The 14,975-nt window shown below is 41.3% G+C and overlaps 1 protein-coding gene across 4 annotated transcripts in view; it reads right to left on the bottom strand.

Annotated features, from left to right (window-relative positions):
* sema3ab (sema domain, immunoglobulin domain (Ig), short basic domain, secreted, (semaphorin) 3Ab) overlaps positions 1 to 14,975 on the bottom strand; it is a 67,745-nt gene that overhangs the window by 14,208 nt on the left and 38,562 nt on the right. For 3 of the 4 annotated variants that reach the window (XM_055009266.1, XM_055009267.1, XM_035952129.2), the window contains 3 exons: positions 10,319 to 10,693; positions 2,807 to 2,967; positions 2,316 to 2,378 (listed from right to left, as the gene is read on the bottom strand). In XM_055009266.1, coding sequence (XP_054865241.1) covers positions 2,316 to 2,378; positions 2,807 to 2,967; positions 10,319 to 10,436 — 342 coding nt within the window. In that variant the 5' untranslated portion in view covers positions 10,437 to 10,693. Of the gene's footprint in view, positions 1 to 2,315; positions 2,379 to 2,806; positions 2,968 to 10,318; positions 10,694 to 10,924; positions 11,145 to 14,975 lie in introns of those variants that run through there. The other variant, XM_023278708.3, reaches the window with a different exon arrangement.

The following is a 14,975-nucleotide window of genomic DNA, read 5'->3' on the forward strand; positions in this document are numbered from 1 at the left end:
GTGTGTGTGTGTGTGTGTTTGCATATGTGTGCGTGTGCGACACAACAGGCATCTGTACGTGTCGTATGCATTGATCTGATGCCATATGGCACATTTCCTCGTGTTCTGGCAGCACGTGCCTGAGCAGGCCTGACCTCAAATAAAACTGAACGTGTCATCACATTTTCACAACAGCAAAAAAAAAAAAGAAGCAGAAAAAAATGCAGAAAAAGAAAAGTAGCACAAATTATGCATGACTAAGTTCATCTGGCTTTACTAGGTCATCAACATACAGCAGGCCCTGTTTGTGGAAGCTTTTGTTGTCATTTAAGCAGCTGTGCTTGTTTCCTTGGATTCAAATGTGGGTTAGTTCATGTGAGCGATGAACGTCATTGTTGGAAGCAATAATGCACCACATTAGATGCTGTTGAACTGTGATACCTGCCGTAGATCTCGATTAATGAGCAGATAAGAGGACGCACAAGTGCAGTTGTGTTCCCTTTATGTTTGTGGAATTTTAACAAAAAAGTAATTTCATAAATAGTATGAAGATATCTTTAAAATAACAATCTGTCTATCCACAGATGTTATCCACATGGCTTGTTATTTTAGGTTTCTTTCAGATGAGAAAAGATCAGAGAAAGCATTAGACATATGGATCCAAATTTGCAGCAGGAAGCTCTAATTAAGAACAATAACACTAAGCAATTATTTACTTTTTCACGTGTGCCTTAAAGCACTATGTAAGTAAGTGAGGCTATGTGATAACTACAGCTTGTCCTTGTACTGTCGCACCCACAAGAGAAAAAGGAAAGCTGTAATGATTGCATAGCCTTACAGCTTCCCTTGTTCTCCTCTGGGTGTACTGTCACACCTTTCACACCCATCTACCTCATTCTTTCCTCCCTGCTTCATCTGCAGAAGTGTTTGCTTTGAGCACATCAAGGGGCATTAGTGGACTCCCTCGCTTTCCCTCTCCACCTCGCTTTAATTCTCACTCTCCTCCAACTATAACAGAAAGACCACCCCTCGGGGTACCTTATTCATCCATGCCACAATGTTTACAGAAAACACACAAAAGATTTCACGGCACTTCAAATCAGCCACAGAGAAGGGCTTCAAGGTTAGGAGAACTCACCCTGTTCTGACCGGTGAACTGCGCCACAAATAGCGTTGCCATGATTTTACATTCCAGCGTATTGCCTGAGGCCCGATTGAAGATAGAATTCGTAACACAGCTTTCAGGGAGCAGAGACAACCTCTCAGAGTGTTTACACAGAGTTTCACCACACCACACAAGCTGCTCTAAAACTGCACTTGGCCAGATACAAGGAGATGTGATGCTTGGCTTGTCATGCGAAAGGTTGAGTGAGGTGAGGAGTCTGAAAAAAGCCCTGAATCTTAACATTACAACAACTCATTATTATTTTCACATGCAGCTTTGACTTGAACTTGTTGAATTTAACAAAATATTCGTATCCTAGACAAGCAAATACAGGGCACAGGTTTAAAACGGCAGGGGTCAAGATATGAATAATGCTTTTCATATAGTTTTTAATGTGGTTTGACTAATAGTTAAACTGGCTGAGTCTGAGGACTACAGTCGGAATAGGAAAGCCAGCCACAGTAATGCACTCGGCTTACTGACACTAGTTTGTCTAATTTAAATGAGGTAAATTAGTCTTTCCACTTTGAATCTTCAAGTCTGTCTCAAAGGATCCCTTTCATCTTTCATAGGAGCCTTTCAAATCGTCTAAATCCAATTTTGATTCGTTCCCAAAGGGTAGTCTGAAAATACCATAAAAACAAAGAATGTATGACCATAAACAATTTAGCAGAAAAATGAAACATTTACGGTTTAATAAGATGGGGACAGTAATGTCTGTGATCCCCTGAATGCACTGTGGTGGTTATTATTCATGCAGTACTGTTGTGCCAGTAAGTCTGGCAGAAAACACTGTGATTTTCCAGGCTTTACTCTATTAAATAGAGTGCCCAGAGGCTTGATAAGTGATTAAGGTCAAATGATGGTCTCAATCATGGCTCTGAGATTATGATCAGACGTATGGCGAGCTACGCTGTGTGTTTTCCATATGACAGATTGTCAACATACTGGTATAAACAAGCTGAAAAGGCTGAAAAAATCTCATATTGTATATGATTAAACTGCCATATATGTGGAGTGCACATAATCCTGATGCAACTACAAGAGATCTGCTTTGAGACCTGCAGAGATGCACATAGTATAAGAGAACAAAGACATTTTAAAACATCTGTGGGAGTAGAGGGGCAAAAAGCTGACACCCACGTGAAAGATGGATGGTTTTAGCTCTTACCGAGAGATCTTTTCCTGCCCACTTGCATTCATCTCTTCTGGTGGGAGAAGCTGGCCAAGGGATCTGAAACACAAACAAAGTCCTGTACATGTTAGAAAAGAATCACCCCCCACTTAGAATCAATTTTACAGAGTCAGTCGATAGAGCTGCAGCTTGTGTGCATGGATGTGTATATATGAGAGTTGAAGGGGTCACAATGCGATTTGTTATCCACTTTGTTTCAGTTTACTCCATTATTCATCCAGGTGTGCAGAGAGCAGCTAACATGCCTGGCACAGCGTGTGATCGTGTGCGACAGGCCTGGTCTGAAATATTCATGAGGCGCTTTTCTGTAGAAACAGAAAAGAGAGTCCCAAGATACCTGAGCCTTTGCCTTTCACTTTGGGTGGAGATGCACAGACACAAGGTAAGATAATAAGTCGGTCAGAAATGCAAACACACTTACAGTCACGAATCGATGCAAGTGCCAGATGCAAATCGCGGGTTTTTACCTGTGCATAGTCTTTGCTGATATTGAGGAGGTTGAAGGAGAAGATGTGGTCCTTGGCTCCCACTACAAGTCTTCCTTTCTCTTCATCTAACAGGAAGGTGTGGTAAGCCGAACTGTTGGCCAGGCCTTCAAATGTCACAAGGTTGTTGGAGTCCAACATTTCTGAGGATAAAAATGGAAAGAAAGTGGTTATCATGGTGAAAATTTCAGAATCTGTGGGTTGAATGAAAGTCAGATAAAATTCACTAGACAGTCATTTTTTCAGTTATTCTATTAAATTTCCAGGAACTGTTTATGTGGTCGCAGGTTAGCCCCTTCCATTCCTTATAATCTGTCTGCTCAATTGTAATGTGACAAATATATACCTCTATGACTCGAGGGTGAATAGATGAGAGAAGGTTGTGTTATTGTGCCTATATCCCTCATAGACTGGAGGGCATCTTTTTATTAGAGCCTCCCTCACATTTTTATGTGTTTCTATTTACATAAATGTTGTTGGTTCCCCTTCCATTACAAACTCTTCTCGCGACTAGAAATCGTACAGCTTGGCCAAGCTGACAGATGACAGCGAACAGCCACTGCCAAGCCAAATTGGACTCGGCAGGTAAAGCCAGCACTGTGAGCCCATAATCAGACTGTCTGCATGGGGAAGTGACCTTCATCAGCGCAGCCAAGCAGAACTTAGTATACTCACAATGGAAACTGGGAGGAATATATGTCATATTACTCTGCTAATATTTCATAGCCTAAACTGCAGGATTACTCTAAACCACACTGGGCTGCAGCACACGTTTTGCAACTTAATGCGGTGGTCTGCCAAGTCTGGCAAAGTAGTGACATTTGCTTTCCCAGCAGAAAGCCAGACTTGTCACGGACATTGAGGATCTAATTACCGTAACGACCTCTAAAGGTGGCATTATGACTATGGTATTATAACACCTTTGGTGGAACAAGTGTAGACACACACACCAACACGTATACACATTAATTCTCTCCCCTTCTCACATTTTGTTCTCACCAACAAAGTCTAACCACACTATGACCCCCTTCCATTGACCACCCACACAAAAGGGTAGAGAGTTATGGAACATAACGGTTCCTTTAGTACTCTCTCTCTCTCTTTCTCAGGGAAGTAAAAAACAAAAACTCTCATGAATGTTTTAGCAGGGAGAATGCCCCCTATCTGAAGTGTGTCAGAACCCAAGAGAGTGAGAAGACACAAGCTTGAGGAAAATTGTTTTAAGAGAAAAGTACACCAGAGAAGAGGGAACGTTACACTGACTGATTTTATTCATTCATAAACTCTCATTTTAATAAGGATTTCCAAGTGAAAGCATGGGTCATGAATGTTGTGCAAAGAAAATCTGGTAGCTGAGAGTTTGTAGAGATTTCAGTGGGAGGGTGGATAAAAAGTGAGTATTGAAATGAGAGTTATGGGTTGTAGGGTTGTAGCATTTAAGGAAAACAACCAGCAAGTATGCCATTAAAAGGTAATTGGTGTATGTATTTCGAAAACACACTGCACTTTTGATGGAAACAGTTAGTCCATATTTTGGCAACATGTAAATTAAAGCAATCATCTGAGTCACAACATAGGTCAGTTGTTTGAAATTATGGGGCTCTAGAGAGTGGAATTTCTGGGTATGCATTTTATGAGGCTAGTGTGGTGGCAACAATAGTTTTTTTTTTAATAGCAACTGAAAAATAGAAAGTGTGGTGAGGTGAATGAAAAGCCTAAGTTGGATTTGAATGAACGTGATGCAATTTGGTGGTGGTATCCAGTCAAAAACAGATATTTTTTCCCACTTCTATCTACACACATGTGCACGCCTCTTTCACATGCGCACCACTGCACACACAGGATGGTAGTATACAATAGGTTGACACCCAGCTGTTATTCTTATTGTCTTGGTGATTTAGTTGGCTTCCTGTGCTTCAGTGCTCATGGGGAAGGATTTAGACAGTCTCCTAAATATATACACACACATCGCAGAGTGACCCAACCCTCGCTGATTCTCTGGTCCAAAGTCTTCTGAGGACTCCAAATCAAAACCTCATGTAAAAAACCTGCAGGGATTTCAAAGTATTCTTGAAGTTGTAAAGAAGAGATCTTGTTTGTAGCCACTCAGATACATAGTGGGGCTCTGGTTAAGACATACAGTAGGAAGACAAGCCAATGTGGTTTTGTCCGTAAATACCTTGAACAATTTAAATGTTTACAGAATAAATTCCTCAAGATATACAGTTTCAACTTGGCTCAAGTGTGTTGAATTGGGACATGTCAACACTTTATTTGCATTTTATTGTGTAATTTGAATTTTTGGCGCCGCATAGAGTGTTATTGGCTCCTTGCAATACACCCACCAGCCTTAAGAATATAAAGAAACTCTAAGTTTTAAAACAGGAGCAGCAGAGGTTATAAATGATCTTGCTCTGTAGCCATGGTGATCAATCATTAGTGGACCGACTGTAAGACCTGCACTAACAGCACAACAACATCCGCCTGCTACCTCTAACCCTTTTTCACCTGCACCAAGGCTGGATTTTTGTGTGGGAGACAATGATAATAAGAGAGAAGCTTCACCAGTAGTATCTTTACTTTTGCTCCACATAACAACAAAATAGATATAGTTCTGAATATTGTGGTAACTCCAGTAAGTTAATAATACACACACACTGACGCACAGTGATGAGACATTTGGAAAAGCTTCAAGTAAAGATTCCTTTTGTCCTCAAACAATCCATAAACTGCGTAATCTGTGCATAATTTGTTTATGTAAAGGAAACTAATAACTGGCAATAGAATAATAAACTTGTTTTATATACAACAAGGTGCTAAGTAGCTGCATGGAAACTGCAGAGACACGATGACTGCACTTCATTTCTCCTCAAACCACATCCCCGTACAACAGAAAGGAGAATATCATCACCATATCCACCCACCGTACACATGCACACACGTCTCTGGTTTGTGAAAATTGTGTATGGGAGTGGTGTCCATGGCAACAGACCATTCAACAGAGACTACAGCTAAGTTATTAAAACCTAATCATCCAGAGACAGATACTCTATGGGTATTGTGTGTGGATCTGTGTGTGTGTGTGTGCGTGTGTGTGTGTGTTTATGGCGCATGCTGTGCTGAGTGTTATTGGAAAGAAACAGGATGTTTTCAAGCCACACCAGAGGTAGCAGTGGCCTATACATGTCTGAACTGGTGTCACTCCAGTTAAACATAAACAGGTGGGCATGCATACGTAAAGATGCACTTGTTTTTTCTCCTGTTTAACCTGCAGCTTCAAAGTGGAAATCCCAAGTCTTTCTAGCAAAATGATTCTGACAAACCAAACTGTGAGCTCCATGACAACGTTTGACAGTAATAATAAAGTCTAATGTTGTGCCACATAAAACATGTTTGGCTGAATTTGAAAGCAATAGACTGTTTCTTGCAGACAAACTAGCAGCAGATGGAAAGACAGAGGCAGACAGACAGGTGGATGGGGAAATGTGTGGTTTGTAACAGGTGTCAGCTGCTGCCCTGCCATACTTCACTAATGTTCAGTTTTAACCTATAATTGTTGACACTGGCCAGTCAAAAACCCTGAAGATGTCTTGTTTCATGAGCATTTTTTGTCCACTATGTGTTTCGCTCTCACCGCCTTTTACCTTGAGTGAAAAAATTAATATACCAACTATCCTCCTTTAAATCAGGGATGAAGAGAACAGAAGCAACAAAGAAGGAGAAAGTGAAAGTAAGAGACAAGGAGAGAGTCAGAAAGAGAAACAAGGGGACAGATGGGATGGATGCAAAGAATCAACAGTCCCATGTGAGTCCGATAAAAATAAACTCTTTTACCCTACATTCTCTCCGTCTTTCTCTTTCTCAACTGGAGGGCACAGGGAGTGTTATCTAAGTGCTTCCTAAGAAAAAAGCAGATACACTTCTTAATAATAACCCACGCGTGTACACAGTACTGTATATGGGAATGCTGATGCTTGGCCCTGCTTCAGTAGCTTCACTGATGTTCACATGGCTTAGTGTGCGACTGCACACTGACAAAACACAACATATCACTGCATCACTTTAAGTACAGTCATCGATTCACCCACGCCTGAGGGAATACACCACAAAGCCTCAGTGTCAAGCAGAAATGCAGGAAAGCACCTCCTCAAACTTTTTGACATATTGCAAATTGGCTTGGTTTGATTGTTTGTTGTTTTAAATAAACGGTTACACTCAAGATGTTTTTGCATTTTTTTCAGTTAAGTTAGAGTCAAAATCCTTTTATTAAAATGAATTATTCAATGATAATTGTAGCTAAACCTTTGCAAAAACAAACACTGAATTGTTCGTTTAACATGGTTTTGCATGACACATTGTATTATAAAATAAAAAGAAGACAGCTGTTTAGCTGGTTTGAAAAAATTTTGAAGCATTTGTCATATTGTGATTTGTATCGACATTGGATAATGTCTTCATCAAAACTGTGATATTGATTTCAATCATATTTTCCAGATCTTTATCACACTATGTCCATTTGTTAGGCATTAGCCAGAGGCGCTGGAGACCGTCTAAGCAGATGTACTTAAAGAAACTGAATTTAATTTCTCATGTTGCAGCCAGTGCAGATGATGTCTATAAAGACTGGTTTGAAAGCTCCAGGGTAAACATGTCAAATAACTGCCGAACATTGCTAAACAAATCCTCAACCTGTCTCCAGTTAGAGCAGACTATTTAGAACCTGATAAAACCTCCAAACATCCAGCTCTATGAGTGTGTAGGATACTCTCCCATGGTCATTCAGGGCCATTCAGAGATTGTATTGTACACACCCCGAGAAACCCAACTCCACTCTGAAGATTCTTAACGTGCTTATGGATTAAAGGTCTTTGAGAGAACTTCTCCATTCTCCGACTCTGATTAAAAGTCATTTCACACCACAGTGAAAACAAGAATAACACCAAAACACACACAGCTGAATGAATGACAGCTGAAGAGAAATTTTGTGGTCAGCGAGATGAAGTGGTTTCCTCCGTAGTCAAATTTTTGAATTCTTTTTCATTCTTAGTATTCAAGAGTATTACTTTGTTTGTGCTAATGTGTGCATTTGTCTCTGTGTGTGTCTGTGGACATGCGCATGTGCTTTTGTACAAATCCTTGGCTCTGCTGAGAAAAGGGGCGGACAGGTCAGAAAGAAGGAGTACTTTTGGCAGTACACCCACATCCTATAAAACCCAAGCACCTTCTCAGTCTTCCTCTGCACAGCAAACATTATGTGCTCTGCTTCATGTGACCCATAAACTTGAAAACCATATGGATCCCTGTTCTCTCCATAGAGGATCCTTAGAGGATCCATTTACCCAGATGGTGTGAATCGATCTCACATCAGTTTAAAAGTTTCAGATACAGTATGTGAAACTTTTAGAATGCCTTTTGGAGCAGATGCACACTCTGAGCCAGTGGCCTCCTACACCTGCTTCCTCATCATCACTGTATCACTAATTGTTGATACAGTTGGATCTTAGCTCATGTTTAGGTAGCCATGGGGTACCATTGTTTTCCTGCCCTCTTCTCCATTGCCCTCTGCCCCTCAACCCTCACTTTCAAAGATCTGTTGGAATCTCCTAAAGATTAACAGAGAGGTTGTGTGGAGGTGGAGGCGGTTGGTCAAGGAAGCTGCTATGTTTGCCTGAGAGATCCTAGCTGTGTTCACTGGTGGACTCATACTGTGGGGGAGCAGGCTGCTGCACAGGTTCACGCTTTTGAAATAAACACTTCCCCGCTGTGTTCATATGAGTGAAGTCTGTAGAAAAGTCGAAAACATGTGGAAGTGTGCGGAGGCCAGCACACGCAGACACATTAAATAAGACATAAATGGCTTTTCCCAGTATTCCCAGTGACCTGCAGGGGTCAGAGTTCCTTCACCTCACTAAGCCATGTGTCACTGATCAGACGTCGCTTCCTCAGAACTGCACAGTTTCTCAGACTGTCTAGTCAGGCTCTTCTCTGTAATTCACCATACTGAATCATCTGCTTTCCTCCACGAGTAAATCTGCATCACCTATCACAGGGGTAATAAATAATTTATATGACGAAATAAATGATTCATAATGCAATAATCCCCTGTCATTCGTCTAATGGGACCTACAACGGATGATGTTTGAAATTCTACAGTATTATATTAAAATATTTCTACCACATTGCAGGAATGAAATTTATACCTGCTCAGCATTCTCTGGATATAACTCCTCAGTCAGAGGTGCTGCCAAATATTGTCCCCACCAGCCTAAATCAAAATGAAGACTAATGGAAATATTGAATGTGGAGATGGCATCCAAATAAGCAGGCAGGCCAGACTGCTACCTGAAGGCCTGGCTTCTAATAGAGATATCACTGTATGGGCGTGTTTCACCAAACTGACAGCATGTGGTTTTAAATGACTGATACCCTCACAGGTATCATTTGCTATCTACAGATGGCCATGCATTTATGTGTGTATCTGTGTGTGTGTGTGTGTGTGTGCATACTTGTGTGTATAATTATGGATCCCCCAGTGCTGAGCGAGAAACATTTCTCTTTGGGAGAGCCATCTGCTGAAACAGACCTGCACCATTTATCCCGAGTATAATTACCATGCAGGAGAGAACGGAGCGGAAAAATGACATCCAGGAAAAAAAAAGAAAGCAAGAGGGATAAATGACGCTCAATTGCCAGGGAGTCCATATCTGGCATCACTTTTCATTGCGAAACTGACAACTGTAGTTGATCAAAACAGGGACGAAGAGACAGGAGGAGGGAATGCATCGGGGACAGACTTGTGTAATAAACAGTTTGGTTGTACCATAGCGATACATTAGACTCAAGCACTTTCTTAATCTGGCATGTGAAGTTATTCAACTTAAACTCCTTTCTTCTCAGGAAAATTGTGCATATAATTAATTATTTACAATAATTCACATTTATTAGTCCATTACTGAGTCATTACAGAAATATTTTGCATCAAGCTTTCCATGACAACACCACGGTTTCCTCTATTTCCCAAGTAAATTGAACATAAATCCTCTAAATACCATAATTATTAGAGGTCAGGAAAAAATAGTGGAATATAAAACTATTTTCATGTTCAAAAATGGATCTCAGCCTGACTGAAACCATGTACAGATGCATTACTCTGTTGCACAAGCAGAGTATGAGCCTGATACGCCATAAAGTTTAACAACCTTGTAAGGAATTCATTTGCTTGTTGCAACTCAGCTTACATTATTAGTATTTTCACAAGCACAGCCAAAGCATGTTTCATGCCTCTTAGAGGCATGTAGAATCTCACAGTTCCCACAACTTCTTCAAACACTGCTTTTCTAGCAGTCACTTGTGTACTATATGTGGTTTCAGGATTTAAAGCTGCATGAACAAGAGGAAAAGCTTTAAGACAAGTTCCACCGCAGAGACAATCGTAAAAAGCTGAATCACTGAGAGTATTAGCATTTGAAGGACAATACAAGCTCACAAACTCACCTTTATAGGAGAGTTTTAGCCGGGGAACGTTGTTCTTGGTCTGCTGGGCGCCGCTACCCTCCGTCCTGAGCAGCGTCACCCCACAGAGCAGCATAAAACTGCCCCAGAGAAAGCCCATGGTCCAGGGGCAATAGAGGCCAGAGAGGTCCTTTAAATATATGACTCCAGTGCAGACTGTCTCAGATCTGGTTTTGTTGAAAAAAAAGCTTATAGTAGAAATTGTTCCTGTTGTCCAGTATTTCTAAAAAGAAAAAATGCTGGTGGGTCAGTCCAGGTTGGTCCACAGCAGGTCTTGTCTCCTGCCAGATCAAAAACCCTTTCCTGTCCCAGGGGTCAAAAGCCAAAATTAGAGTCCAACTCAAGGGGAGACAGAACCTGCAAAGCAGAGTCGGGGGTTACGGGTCAATGTCACTGCAAGTGAGCCTCCCACACCAGTAAATCAGTGGTAAACTAAACCAAAGCAGGCACAAATAAGAGCTTTTCAAAATACTAAATGATAACAGGAGTAAGTAAGTGTGAATATGAATGCCATAGCTCTCTGTCCTGGTGTCTAACAAGCATGTAGCTCTGTCTAAACAGCCATCTACGTTATCACTGAGTCACTACCTTCAGCTAAAGAAAGGAAAACAGGTCCAGTTTGTTTCAGCTGGTAATCCCGTCTGCTTGGTAAGGACAATCTTCACTGGCTCTCTCTCTGTCTTTCCCTCTTTCACTCTGTGTCTCTATCTGCCTCTCTGTCTCTACTTAACACTCCTCTGAACTAGTTCAGCCCCACTCAGCACAGCTCTGCCCTGTCCCCACAGCACAAGCACACAGTGCAACTGAGAACAGCTGAGGCAGACAGCATAGTCACAGTGAGAGAGAGAGAGAGAGAGAGAGGGACGGTGAGAGAGGCAGAGAGAGAGAGAGAGAGACTGAGAGTGAGACTGAGGAATAAGGGGAGTGCAGTGTAGGCGGGAGAAAGAGTGAAAGAGAGCATGAGAGAAGAGAAAACTCTGAGTTGTGTGGTGGAGAGAAGGTTACGGCAAGGCAAGAGGTTAGAAAGAGTGTGAAAAACAGGAAAACAGCGGAATATGAAAGTGGAAAATTTTGAGGAGTGAAAGTTTTTTTTGTTTTTGCTGTTGTCATTTTTATATGTGAATAATGCTTTTAGATAAAGCTAATTGTTTTTATTAGATATTATTGTATTACTATAAAAAATCATTCTCAATAGACTAAAATAATTCATATTTTACAGACCAACAGCGCAACAGCACAAAAGTGGACTGATTTTGCAAACAAGTGTCCAAAAAAATCCACAATAAACTTCCGTGTAGCAAAATTACATACATATAAAAACCTCTGGTTCCTCTGTATGTTCAACCTTATCTTAAAGAGAGTCTTTTCCTTTTTTGTCCTTTATTGCATTTTTATTCATCATGCATGCATGATTGCTTTTGTCTCTTCAAATCAAATGAACCCCCCTTGTTGCTTCTATCTTGCATTTTGCTTGCTTTTTTCCCCCTTAATATCTGCATAATACTGAAAGGCATCCATTTCATAATTATCAAACTCCTGAAGGTTTAAGTGTACCATAGATTAAGTCATATATATCACAAGTAAATATTGCAAAACCACAACTTCTTGTCTACTGTCATTTCAGGAAGGAATATCACTGACCTCATCATAAATTAGATATAGCTTTCTTGCGTAAACAAGCCAGACAGACTTTACCAAACTGGCCCACTTTCTAATGTAAAGCGTCAGCAGTTTAGCTTACCTGAATCTGATGGATTAGTGAGGAGAATGATTTGTTTTGTGGCTCATGGTTTACATGGAACTATGTAGACAAACAGACAGATGCATCTTGTCAAGCCCATCTGTCTGCTGATGGCGCCACTTAAGTTTCAACAAATCACATGGGTGAACACAGAAGTTCCTAGAACGAAGGTATTTTTTAAGCTTAATTTAATTTTCAAGCTAAACCATCTGTGTTCTAGGTTGAAGTGTGACCAATGTGATTCTGTGAAAAAAAAAACTGAAAGTTTTTGTGATAAGCAGCTGACATCACTCCCAAGATGAGATACAGTAAGTGTATCAAGTGTGTAACAAGTTTAAAAACACAGAGTGCACAAACAACTACAATAAATCTGTCTCCTGTTAGACTAAAATGATCAAAATTCACATTTTTACCAAAATAGAATGTTCAAAAAGGCCAAATTAACAACCTACAACAGTCACTCCAGCACAAAGATGGATTGATTGGGTGCTTATTGGCTACTTTATCATAGTTTGAAGGGGAGTTCCCTGTCTTTTCTTCTAAACCATCCCAAATGAGATGTCACTCTTGCTCTAAACAGCAGACCCTCAGTGAGCTGATTCCCTCTCGTGGTGAATGATAATGACTTTAGTGGCAATGGTGTGGTTAAGACCTCTAACAGGCTGTATCCATCTGGATAAAGAGCCATCAGACAGTGGGAGGAGAGCTGAACTAATCCTGTAGTGAAGGGACGGGCCTCTCGGTTATGCTAATGTAAGCTGGCGCTTGGAGGGTTCCAGTGAGAACACTGGAGTCTATGGGGAACAAGTGTCACGCCAAAGTCTGTGCTTCACAAACAGACTGGATTAGGGGCTGGAACAGGCAGATCCTTTTCTGCGCTATGTGGGATTGGCAGTGTTGACGCACTAGTTCATTATCCCAAGGATCATGTAACCCAATCTGCCATAACTAAGACCAGACAGAGTGATTGTTTGAGGTGAATGAGGACTGAATGGTCCTCTTAAGAATGTTACTCCACACTTGTGTTGGCTCTGCTTCTTGCATATTGATAATTGCATTTATGTTTGAACAGTCAGGAAACAAGTATTCAGTGTGTGTTATCTTACAGCTTTACAATCTTGTTAAATTGTTTTAATTGCATCCTCCTTTTCCACTAACCTCTCCACCTAGCTACGGTTCAGAAATATTCTGAATGACAGTGGTCCAATAAAAAGAGGGACACCTCCTTGACTATGGAAGGGCTTTAACGGGGCCCAGAGGACTTGTGAGTTTCAAGGAGAATGCCCCTCTCTGAAGCACCAATTCAGCCTGCTCTAAACTCTTCTATTCACTGGAACAGAAGGCCCAGAGTGCTGTGGCCATCGCAGAGTTCATCAGCTCATATGTGTGAGTGCTGCCAGAGAGGGGAGACTTCGTTAACTTGTGGAGAGGCATGGTATGTTTAGAAGTGGGGCTGATGAGGGCTGTGAAGTGGGGACAGCAGTGGAGGAGATCTGTCGATACCCTTTGAAAGATGGAGCCCCCCATCAGTGTTCACTTATCCCTCCTTAAATAATGCTCACTCCTCCTCACCACACCTCCTGCCTACAAACTACTCACCCCCCCAACCCTCACATTTCTCCGCATACAAGCTGCTTTCCTCCTCTGCCTCCTCCTGAGCATGACCTCCCCCACTCACCACCAGTACATATATTAACCCCCATCTGTTTCCATGTCTCCCATCCCTCTGCACCTTCACACCCACCAAAAAAACCTCTCTCCATCACTTTCTTCGTTCCAATATTCATTCCGCCTTTCCTCTGTTTCATCCTTTCTGACCTCCACCTACTTTCCGCAAACCTAGGAATGCAGTCCCCCAAAATGAAAGGACTTGGCTCAGCAAAATGGACCACAGGTCCAAGACAAGCAAATTAACCGCATTTGCCACCCACCTACCCTTTACAATACCAGCCTGCATAGTTCACCCCTGGATCCACCCACCCAGCTGTAGTTAAGATTAGCTTCACAGCAGGCAGCAGTGAGTGACTGGGACAGGCAGCATGCGGAAAAAGTGGGGGTAATTAAAGCTATCAAAAGTAATTTTATGAGTTTAAGTATGGTTTTAGCAAATGATCCGCGAAGCTATTCAGAATCCAGCATACTTTCAGTACCTCTGAGCTGCAAGCTGCAGCAGTTTTTCAACCCATGTAAAGTGTACAGTTTATGTGACAGATTTAATGATGCTGTAAAATAACCAATATAAGTTACTGAAATATAGTTTCCAGTACCTGCAGACTGTGTTCCATGTTTGGTTATATCGGTCTCAAAAGTACTGCATTACATATTGGCTAGTTGCTGCCCTACCAAATCTATCCATTACTAGTAAAATACTGGGGTTGCTTTACTGTGACACATTGAGTTTACATACTTTACACAAATTCAACGTGTACCACAAAGCCACGCAAGTGTCTAAAATGTATCTGCATGCGTTTCTCTTTGAAATGCAACATTTTTGTGTTGGGATCAGCACTGGGAACAGTTAGCAGCTTACAAACTAGGTTTAGTAACCCCTGGATCCACTATCAGCTGTAGTAAAGATTAGCTTCAAAACAGGCAGTAGTGTGTGACTGGGACATGCAGCACACAACGATCAGCCACAACATTATGACCACTGACAGGTGGAGTGAATAACATCAGTCATCTTGTTGTTACTCCACCAAGGAACAGAGTGATATGACGATTGGCATACGTTTGTCCTTCTGTTAATCTGTGAATCTGTCTGTCTGTGCAGAACATTACTCAAAAACGGAATAACAGCTTTGGTTTAAATTTTCAGGGAAGGTCAGAAATGACAAAAGGACCACCTCATTAGATTTCAGCAGTGATGCAGCTTATAGTCTGGATCCACGGATTTTTAAA

Source organism: Amphiprion ocellaris, chromosome 3, assembly GCF_022539595.1.
Source record: "Amphiprion ocellaris isolate individual 3 ecotype Okinawa chromosome 3, ASM2253959v1, whole genome shotgun sequence".
NCBI lineage: Eukaryota > Metazoa > Chordata > Actinopteri > Pomacentridae > Amphiprion > Amphiprion ocellaris.